The sequence below is a fragment of the Scleropages formosus genome, chromosome 10 (genome assembly GCF_900964775.1).
Source record: "Scleropages formosus chromosome 10, fSclFor1.1, whole genome shotgun sequence".
Taxonomy (NCBI): Eukaryota; Metazoa; Chordata; class Actinopteri; order Osteoglossiformes; family Osteoglossidae; genus Scleropages; species Scleropages formosus.
Window position 1 is genome coordinate 5,390,860 of NC_041815.1, and position 11,482 is coordinate 5,402,341.

Genomic DNA, 11,482 nt, shown 5'->3' on the forward strand with positions numbered 1-11,482 from the left:
TTACACTTGCCATACCAGTGAGCATCATTTCTCACTGTTCTGTCGTTGCAACATGTGATAGGTCAAAGGAAACTTTAGATTTGTACATTATAATGCAATGAATGCTAATGTACTAATAACTAATTCTGTCATTGTGCTCTTGATATTCAAATGCAGCATGGCTCATTTAATGATCTATGGCTTAATTTTGCTTTTTTCATGTACTGTTTTTCCCCTTTATTTCATAAGATTGTCGATGGCACTAGACGCCTAAGTAGAGGGTGGAAAAAGGTTTGTACAATGGGCCCCATAATCAAGCTTGTGGCATTTGCGTCACCTCAAAACCATAAAAATCCATTTTCTGTATCTTCCCTCTCCTCCTGCCCTTGGATAGAAATGGGATGTGAAAACAACCTGTTTCGTTATCGTCCTGATGATTCCGCCTGGCACTTGTCTCAGCGAGGCTGATTCATGACCACCAACGGCGGCTCAAATCACATTAGAAGAAAAGCCTTTCTCCTGCTAAAATAATTTGAGTTAGCTGTTCAGAATCTCCCTGTTTATGGTGTGCTCTATGGCTTTCTTCATAAATGATTAATTCATCACTGATGGCGCCCCCTTCTCAAGCCTTGTTTGAGCCCCTAGTAATTCCTGATATTGTTCAGCAGGACTGGAGTTGCGTGACGAATAGTGCTCTTCTTCTTTCTTTGCTCCCCACCATAGAGATGTCTCCCCGACGTTCCCCTCCCTAGCTAATTAATGGAATGCATCTCTAACAGTTTTCCAAACCACATTGTGGTCACGCAGCTGCTCATCAATAAAACTGCCGTTCCTGCACGCTGACTTTTAGTAAGAATTATAGAAAAATGTCTGGGCTTTATTTTAATAGCATATATTTTCACTGCTGTTCATTGCCACAGGCTCATAATGACAGCCCTTATAATTCAATAAGTAATGCTGATTCTGGGCTTGCAGTAGTGATGTGTGTGATACAGCTCTTGAGCCAAGCTATTTTCTGCTCCCTGGAGCTGTATTACCTTGCAGCCACCATTGCGCAATGGATTGCAAAATGAAGCCAAAACTAAAATCAAACACTTAACATTTGAAGGCCTTAAGTCAAACTTTTTCTATCAATGCCCTCAGATACCAAACCATGCCACAAAGGATCAACACATAAAGGAGAGATGAATTGGTAGTAGATCATAAAAATTGTGTGAAACACACACGTTGGCTCAAGCCACTTGTCCCAAGCGGGGTCGCAGCGAGCCAGAGCCCAGCCCGGCAACACAGGATGTAGGGCTGGAGGGGACACACCCAAGACAGGACGCTAGTCCATCACAAGGCACCTCAAGCGTGACTCGAACCCCAGATCTGCCAGAGAGCAGGACCCGGCCAAGCCTGCTGCACCACCGTGGGCCCTTGTGTGAAACATACAAAGCATATTAAGATTATACTAAAAATGCAAAGCGATGTCTGCAACCGCTCGTCCCAAGCGGGGTTGCAGTGAGCAACCTGCCCTGACCCTGCCCGGCAATGCAGGGCACATGGCCGAGGGGGGTGGGGACACACCCAGGATTGGACACCAGTTGCGACACAAGCGGGGCTCGAGCCCTAGACCTGCTACACAGCAGGCATGGTGCCCCCCACTCATACTGAACACTTTTGACTAAAAATCTATCTAAAATCTGCATGTACATAGTAAATACAACAAGCCTAAAAAGAGCCAGATGCTGCAATTCCCAAAACATTTATGATTTCCCTCTTCTTTTCCTTCATACCATATAGAACTGAAACTTTTCATCTTAGGAGACTTTCATTTGTTGTCAGTGCTAGTTTTTTGACAATGTTTTAAATGCATGAAGTCTGCATAATATGCAGTGGAATAAATAATCATTACCCTGCAAGTAAGGATCGTTAACGGAGGAACTTGTTGCTCATCGGTGTGTCTGTATAACAGTTGTAAAGACTCAGCTGTAGGACATCTGGATGAGGCAGTCCTTACTTTTGTCTTTAGCTCAAGGATCCGCAACTTGAGAAAAAAACAGCGTTAAGATGAGAAAAGCTATAAGAAATGAAGCACAATCAAATTTCATAACAGAAAGCTTCTTTTTCTGTGCTGACTGACCACAATGCTTGTTACTTTCAATTCCCCCTATAACATTCCTGTCCAAGGTCCATCTGGTGCTCCCTGTGGATTTCCTGAGGTGTTCGTCTTCCTCTTTTAGAGTATGAAATTTTTGTATTACTTGTGGTGTTCATAACCACACAACTGTTCTTGTGACTGTGGAAACATCTGAGTAGATATTGTGAAAAACCAGTGGACTGACCTGATTTCTACAGGTCTGTCCAGACATAGAGTCATATACCGGTAGTATGGGAGTCACTGTGAAAAAAATACAGTAATTTTTATATACTATTATGCTAATTCTCATTCTTGCAACACTACATTTAGGTCTAATAAAATGCAGTCTTGTTAGAGTTACAATTTCATATATTAAACTAATATGTTCATTTATACATTAAGAAGTTTCATTAAAATTAGAATAAGAAAAAAGAAACTGAAGATTGTGCTTTTTCTTTTGCATGATTATTAATATTGCAACGAACAGTGAATAACATAGCTTTAATATACACTAATATGTACTTAAAATCTTACATTCATTAGTACAGGTACCTTTCCTGAAGCAGTTCACACATTCACCCACCATCAGACAACCACATATCTGACCTTTTCCTGCATCCCCCAGTTACACATGGTGATATTATCGAATATGATTTGATATTTATTATGAAGTCCAAACTGGTCTTTATACAAAGAATTCATACTGAGAGAACAAAGTGTCTGTCTGAAGGGTCATTCATGATTACATCAGCAGTCCTCTTCGTAATTTTTTAAGGTAGATCAGCAAGTTGTACCTGCTGTCCGTACCTGTACTTTCTATTCTGTCAAGTTTACTTCGTACACTTGAGAGTCATTTTGCTTTACCTCTTGGTTGTGCTGAATATTGAGGCTCTCAGCTCTTTTTTCTCCATCTCATTCATCTTCAGTAATGTGTTGGACAGTTGATGTTGATGTCTTAAGTACAGTCTATTCTAAACATTTGTAAGAAATTACATAGTTCAGATGAAACATCTAACTGGTTTATGGGATTCTATTCTAGATTGGAGTCTGGAACTCCATCACTGGCCTTAACTTCACAGATAGTGATGGACACAAGTCCTCAAACATCACAGACTCTATGGCGAACAGGACACTCATTGTCACCACAATTCTGGTAAGGGTTTATAAAATCAAATCTTCAGTATAAGCATAAATACTTCTTCTAATTTAATTGATGAGTGTAGGTAATTTAGGTGTATTTTTGTATTAATGTAGTTGTGCTACTGTCTCACAGCGCCTGGGTGGTGTGAGAGGATGCGGTTTGATCCCCATTCAGTCTGTGTGGAGCTTGCATGTTCTCCCGTGTCTGCGTTGGTTTCCTCCGAGTACTCTGGTTTCCTCCCACAGTCCAAAGGCATGCTGTTCAGGTTCACCCATAGTGTGTGAGTGACAGAGAGAGTGTGTTCCACTGATGTATGGATGAGTGACCCATTGTAAGTAGTGTATCTAGCAGTGTAAGTCACCTTGGTGAATAAGATGTGTGGGCTGATAACACTACATAGAGTTCATTGGAAGTTGCTTTGGACAAAATCATCTGATAAATAAAGTGACCTGAACATATGTAGTTGGCAGAAAGTAGTGTAGTGATTAGTACTGCTGCTTTGCATTTGAAAGTTGCGGGTTTGAGTTTGATACTCGTGCTATACTGCCCTTGAGCAAGGCATTTACTCTGAATTTCTCCATAACAAATTACCCAGTTTATAAATGGGTAAGTCATTGTTAGCTGGTTTAACATTGTGAGTTTGGGGAAAAGTGTCAGCTAAATATAGTAAGTAAATGCAACCGATTATGTGTTCAACACATTAGGCAGAATTTTTGGCTTGTATAAATGTACAGTCTACAAATCACTGTGCTCTGTTATTTGGAATTGATTTTTTGCAGGAAAATCCTTATGTGATGTATAAGAAGTCAGACAAGCCACTGTATGGCAATGACCGCTTTGAGGGCTATTGCCTGGATCTTCTGAAAGAGTTGTCGAACATACTTGGCTTCTCATACGAGGTGAAACTGGTGGGTGATGGGAAGTACGGGGCCCAGAATGACAAAGGAGAGTGGAATGGCATGGTCCGGGAGCTCATCGACCATGTGAGTTGTGCTGTGATCCTGTTAACCAAAGAGCTAGAAGCTGGATTCTTCTGTGTCTGTGCCACTGTGGGATTTTCTTTGAAACTGCTAGAAGTTTCTACTGTGTGGTAACAATTTAAGGTAATACATATAATGCTGAAGCAAAAATAGGATAATTGCAAGGCTGAACAGGAGGAAATAATGGATTGCAGAAAAAACAAGAGTGCTGGTAGGGATCCACGGTCAGGCACGCAAAGCAGATTTGACGTAAAAGCATGTTGTGTAATGTTCTCTCATTATTCTTCTTATAATTTCAATGACTCCTCTGACCCAACCCCATCTACCCCCTTGTTTCCCATCTCTATGGCAGGTTGCCGACCTGGCTGTGGCTCCGCTAACCATCACATATGTCAGGGAGAAGGTGATCGACTTCTCCAAGCCCTTCATGACACTGGGCATCAGTATCTTGTACCACAAACCCAATGGCACAAACCCTGGGGTGTTCTCCTTCCTCAACCCTCTATCCCCTGACATCTGGATGTATGTGTTGCTGGCCTGCCTCGGTGTCAGCTGTGTGCTGTTTGTCATCGCCAGGTAGGACAAAGCCTTAGCTGGTGTCACGTTTCAATGTGGAAATTAAACAGAAGATTAGTCCAATATAGTTAATATATGTATTTTCACTGGCAAAGTTCCACTTGCAAGTTTAATTTTGGATACGAAAAAAAATCATCCTCCCCATATGTTCTTAAGTGCTTTCACAGATTTGGGCTTCCTTATGCATGTACAACTGTTCATAGCAAAATCTGTGCGTTGTATTTTTCCTCCCGGTATCGGGACAGAACAAGAGTGTGGGTTTATTTCCCACTGAGCCAATTTGTCACTGTCCTTCAGCATGTGCTGAGAGTGTGCTGAGACCCAGTGTGAATGATTGCTCTGTCATCGTCCCCGAATTGAAACACTGTGCTTGAAAGCCTGGGTGCATCCCAAACAGCTGTCTGTGGCTGGCAAGCCCAGCCGCATCAACCCCACAGGGACAGGACACTGTGGGGGGGTTGAGTGAGGGCAGATTAAAATGCAAATCCCATCCAATCACATTCCTGATTGTTGCAGAAGACATATTTTCCATTAGCTCAGAGGTATGTAGTTACAGTAGGCATTATAAAAAACAATACAACTGCAATTCCAAGGCTGGTGTATTTTCTGTCTCAGCAACAATATGTGACTGTCTAGATACCCCTTAAACCTTTGCTTCAGCCACCCCTGTTCCAGATGCTTGTAGTACACAGCCACTTGTTTGAACAAGTACAACCATACTACCAAATCAAGCGTGTACTGTCCATCAAGTCTCAGCATCAAAAATATGTTTAACGCAATGTCTACAACCGCTTGTCCTGAGTGGGGTCGCAGCAAGCTAGAGCCTACCCGGCAACGCTGGGCGCAAGGCCAAAGAGGGGAGGAAACACACCCAGGACGGCACGTCAGTCCGCCGCAAGCCACTCCAAACGGGGCTTGAAGCGCAAATCCACCACATAGCAGGCGTAGGCTGAACCCAACCCACCAGCGAGCCCTCCTATATATGGTCAATGACATAGCAATAATACAGCAAGCCAGTGATTTTTAACAGATGCAAGTGCTAATATGGTGATCAGACACCTGGATGTCTAAGGAGGCATTGTGTTGGTGCTACAGTACTGTGCAAAAGTCTTAGGCCCTTAGACGTTTCACAAAAAAAAAATTGTTTTAGACGGTTATTTAATGTCTTCTGCATTAGTGTCAATGGAAAAGAGCACATTGTAGATTTCCAAGCATTCCTTTTGCAAAAAGTTACAGTATTACAGTAAGGGTTTTGTGTGTCGTTAAAGAAAGAAAGTAAAATAGTAATAAACCGCTATCCAGATAGAGAACTTGAGGTCTTTGTATGGCACACCGATTAACTGAAGCAGAAACAGCTGTATAGAGGCAATAAAACTGGGCGAGGGACAACCATACTGAAAATGTGATGTTTCGTCAGATGTGGCAGTTTAACTCGCAGATTTTACACCATGGCAAGGGTGAGTATAGCAACGAGACACAAGGTGGTCATCCTCGGGACAAGCGGTTGTTGACGATGGATGGTTACTGAGCTTTCTAGGAAGTTTATTAATTAAGAGCATTATTTTTGAAAGCATTCTTACTTTACAGCTTTTCCCCCAAGTGCCTACAGCTTTTGCACAGTACTGTATATGCATGAGTTAAGAAAATATAAATTAAAAAATAAGTTAAGCAAAAATAAATTGAGCAAATGAAGGGAGTTAATGTTACCGTAAATGCGCCACTTTCAAGCCTAAGGGCACAAGTGGAGGACAAAACATTATGGAGGCATTCTGTGTCTGATTTACTGTCTGCATCAACTCAGTGGCACTTAACAACTAGTGTAACAATTCAAAGTACACTGAGGGGCTAAATTCACACTGTATTTAGTGTTTACCATTTCCTGGAGTTGACATGGTGACAACAAGCTGTGCTCTTGCCTCATCAGCAAAAAATTACGAGATTCAAAAAAAGAAAAGGCATTAACTGATTCACGTGTCTTTTTTGGTGAACAAATGGCCATGTTCTGCCAGTTAGGCTTGCAACCCTTTGGTTGCGCAGCACTTGAGAAGAGTAATTAAGAGAGTGTGTGACCTAGGATTATTGTCCACTCACAGTACATAGGCAAGACGAGTATATGGAGGGCACACATTGTGCTGGTAACAAGCCAAAAAATAATTTTTTGGTTTGGAAAGTAAATATTGGTCATACATTTCTATGGGTCTGAATTTACTTTTTGTCTATTCAAATATTTTAGGTTTACGCCATATGAATGGTACAACCCTCACCCCTGCAACCCGGATTCAGATGTAGTGGAGAACAGCTTCACTTTGCTGAATAGTTTCTGGTTTGGGATCGGAGCACTTATGCAGCAAGGTAAGGCATAAGGTCATCTCTGTCCTTCAAACCGTTTCTGTGACAGTATGCCTTAAATTTTTTTTAAAACTGGAATTGATATAATGCTAGAAATATGGGAAATTGCTAAACTGTACAGTATATTTAAGAAAAATCTAAATCTTGCAGTAACGTTAATCCCAGGTAAGCCGAATACCTCTAGAACTCACTGTCGAATGTTCTTCACACTTACAAAACACTGCATTCTAAGGTAGAAAACTAAGTATTTCAAGCTCCAGAAGAGGACTTGGTGGGAAACACTGAATCCCTTCTTTCCAAAACACCACGGTTGAATGTTTATTGTATTTTCGCAAACAAAGTACTCGCCAGAGGACGACTACATCTGCCCATGCGCGTTTAATTGAGCGCTTGTGCAAAGACTCCCAGAGCTCTCAGGCCACAACAACGTTCCCACAATGTCCTGGGAGGCAAGAGAGTGCCGAGTTTGATTTATTGCAGAAGTGCAGATAGAAATCTCCCTTTGAATTGGAGCACAGTTGCTTAACCAGATAGCCGAATCTGGATAAGATAAAACAGCCCTGTAGCAAGAATTCATTGAATACAAAATGCACTGAGAGCCACCTTAGTGAACTGCAGAGTGTGGAAATGGGTGTATTGCATTCTTTCCGACTTGCATCCTGAAGTATAAGTAGTAGCAATAATAATAATAATAATAATAATAATAAGAAGAAGAAGAATAAGAAGAAGAAGAAAAATACACAATTATTATTATTATTATTATTATTATTATTATTATTATTTTGAGAATGTAAATACAGCAGAAAATTCCAGTTCATAGTTGGGAGTTTGTATAGAACAGTCTTGAAACAGAGACTTGAATCACATAAATTTGAAATAGACTTGAAACATGTGATTTAGTGTTTGGTTAGTTAAATAATATTATAAGCAACAGTGTGAAGAATTGTAACCTTGTCCCTGATCCTGAAAGTGTTGCTAATTTGTTTTTGTTATTTATTCCTATGGCCGGGGTCCCCACTTTGGTGGTACCACAAACACAGAAAAAAGTTATAAATGTGTTATACACAACAATGGAAGTTCACCAGGGTAATATAGTAAATATGGGAAATATAATGATCATAAACATGATTCCTGACTACCCACTTTGTCCATTGTCGCTGCAGGGTCTGAGGTTATGCCCAAAGCGCTCTCAACTCGCATCATCGGGGGCATCTGGTGGTTCTTCACGCTCATCATCATTTCATCCTACACTGCCAACTTAGCAGCCTTCCTCACAGTCGAGAGGATGGACGCACCGATTGATTCGGCAGATGATTTAGCAAAGCAGACTAAAATTGAGTATGGAGCCGTGAGGGATGGCTCTACTATGACTTTTTTTAAGGTATGGTTCTCCCAGCCCCCAGTTCTCCTCAACTCTTATGCGTCTCTTTTTTCATTGTTTTCCATGTACAGCTTAGTACACAGTGTATTTGACAGCAAAACAACAACACATAAGGAAAATATCATAGTGGCTGAAGCTTATCATCAGCTGCAGCTCTAAGGAACATCCTTCAGCATCTTTATTTCCAATGCAGTCTGAAGGAGCTCATGGCCCAATACATCATCTAGCTTTATATGCTCATCAGTATCTCAGTAACATATAAGCTTTGACTTCTCATCATGTCTGTGATAGCATTTTTGATGCAGGTTGAAAGATAGATGATTTTTGTCACCACGACTGAGCCTCTGTGGTGACCTGGTCCATAAATACTGTCGAGTGTCATTACTCACCCTGTATGTCTCGACTCTGGGCCATCGGATGTACAGAGCAAATCAAATCAGGGGAGAGAGATTTGCCCAAAGCTGTCACACAGATGCCACTGCTGAGCACTGAAACACAGACAAATGCAAGTTTTCATTGAATTGTATTTTAATACTGAAACTGGCTGAGTGCAGTGAGTTCAAAAGTTGATCACAAATCCTGTTAAAAAAAGCAAAATCAATGATAAATCATTGTTATATTATCATTTGGAACATTCAAAGACACATTACCTGTAAATAAAAAAATGTTTCTTATACAGAAATCCAAAATATCAACATATGAAAAGATGTGGGCCTTCATGAGCAGCAGGAAGAACACTGCCCTTGTGAAAAACAACCACGAGGGGATCCAGCGGGTTCTCACCACAGACTATGCACTCCTCATGGAGTCCACAAGCATTGAGTATATCAGCCAGAGGAACTGCAACCTCACCCAGATCGGTGGCTTGATCGACTCCAAGGGCTATGGTGTGGGCACTCCTATTGGTAAGAGACTTTGTGGGAGACAGGAGCAGTAAACGTAGTTGAGCACATCACCAGAAGATTTTAGGTCCAAATGTAGTTACTGTCACTGTTGCTTTAATGGTTGTATGTGTCTTTGATATAAAACATGTTCTGTAAATTTTAAATTTAAGCATCATTGACTCTTTCTAAAGTCCTCAGGTTGGTGTTTCACAATGGGAACTTCTAAATGTTCCTTGGCCCAGGGTCCCCTTACAGAGACAAAGTGACCATCGCTATCCTGCAGCTGCAAGAGGAGGGAAAGCTGCACATGATGAAGGAGAAATGGTGGCGGGGCAACGGCTGCCCAGAGGAGGACAGCAAGGAGGCCAGTGCCCTTGGGGTGGAGAACATTGGTGGCATCTTCATTGTGCTTGCCGCTGGCCTCGTGCTCTCGGTGTTTGTGGCCATTGGGGAGTTCATATACAAGTCCAGAAAGCACGCGGACCTTGACCAGGTGAGCGAGGCCCAGTGTGAGTGGCACAACAAGTTCTGATGCCAACCTCGTGGTGTTTGAATAATAGAAACCCTCTGAGGACACCTACGTGAAGCCCATTTCGTGGGTACCAAACGCAGAAGGACAGGCTCTTCTGCAGCTTTCATGAGTGGTTGAGTTTTCTCGGCCTGGCGAGGCAAGCTGTTCTTCCGAACAGACTGTTTTTCGAGCTGAAGATGGATTTGACCGCCTTAAAACGGAAGCGGTCAAATGGCCTGAAACGTCCGTCCCGATTGCACGGAATTATGTGGCAACCCTGACTTTCAAGTAACTTGTTACATATTCTTTAATAAAACAGAATTTCATTTCCATTTCCAGTGCCAGTGCTATTTTTAGATTGGGAAATACAGGATGGATATTCTATCAGAATATTTCTTACAGTTTCGATGCTCTTACTTTAATACATCTAATTAAATAAGGTAGCAAAAAATGTACAGTGTTATTGTAAAAAAAAAAAAGGTAACCAGTTGTTTGCTCTGTAATTGTTATATGTTAACTCAATAAATGTGCAGGCAATGGTGGCACTCTGTAAGTTTGAAAGACATCCAGTAAGAGGAAGCTTAACGTCTGACTGTCTGGAAAAGCTTAAATTTTTTGGCAGAAGAAGCGTAATCAGGTCAGAGCATGAGTTGGAGTGCGAGGCTCAGGAATTCTCAGAAATACAGTATTATGGTCCTATTTGTAGAGGTGGCACTCTGCTAAAATCTCATAGACCATAATAAAATCTAGTGGCACAATTTAAGCCATCGAAGTAAAGAACTGCATTGCTACCAGCAGACAAGTAGTGTGTAGAAGATTAATATAGCGGTAATGTAGAAGCTGTTAGAACTAATTAGAATTACTGACTTTCTTCTGTAAAAGACAGATCCCCTCCTACCCTACAGACTCCAGTGTAGACCTGACAGACTGTATTTTGGCCAAGTCCTCCAGCTTGATTCCAGCTCTCAATTTGTTACCTGCGGTACCAAGCACAGCTCAGTTAGACGTGTAACTCAGCTGAGTGCTTCAGCGCTCAGACAGAATGAAAATCGGCCCCCCACTCCGAGGACCACAGCTGGGGTCTCCTACTGCAGGCCAAGAAACACCTCATCTATAATTTTCAACAAATTCTCCTTGGCTGTTTTTACCCCTGCCGTTTTTGACACTTTGGATAATCTTGAGCAGTTTTTCTGTATAAAAAGCTAGGTGGTAAGAAACAGACTTCAGGTTTTGTTTCTGATAATGTTTACAAATGTTTTAAATAGACATGGTTTGGCTAAAGGTCTTACAAGACACAGTATAATATAAATAATATGGAAATACTGCTTATTTGTAACCCAGTATTTTGAGCTTCTTTAGTAATACATGAATGGGCATTATTTTGTTATTTTTTTTCTCTTTGTTTTGCTGTTATAAATTACCGTATTTGACAGCACAAAAGCACATTTTCTTTGTTTCATTTTAGTCAAGTGTGTTGTGATTTATTATTTTCCATTCAGGGATAAATAATTTGCAGACATCGAAACTCCCATGCAAATCTGGGAGCCATCACAGACTTA

The 11,482-nt window shown here is 41.3% G+C and overlaps 1 protein-coding gene across 1 annotated transcript in view; it reads left to right on the forward strand.

Annotated features, from left to right (window-relative positions):
- LOC108942046 (glutamate receptor ionotropic, kainate 1-like) overlaps positions 1–9,966 on the forward strand; it is a 35,954-nt gene extending 25,988 nt beyond the window's left edge. The window contains exons 9-15 of the mRNA XM_018765096.2: positions 3,141–3,254; positions 4,022–4,225; positions 4,575–4,798; positions 7,032–7,150; positions 8,311–8,528; positions 9,208–9,433; positions 9,655–9,966. Coding sequence (XP_018620612.2) covers positions 3,141–3,254; positions 4,022–4,225; positions 4,575–4,798; positions 7,032–7,150; positions 8,311–8,528; positions 9,208–9,433; positions 9,655–9,944 — 1,395 coding nt within the window. The 3' untranslated portion in view covers positions 9,945–9,966. The remainder of the gene's footprint in view (positions 1–3,140; positions 3,255–4,021; positions 4,226–4,574; positions 4,799–7,031; positions 7,151–8,310; positions 8,529–9,207; positions 9,434–9,654) is intronic.
- Positions 9,967–11,482: the final 1,516 nt, after the last annotated feature.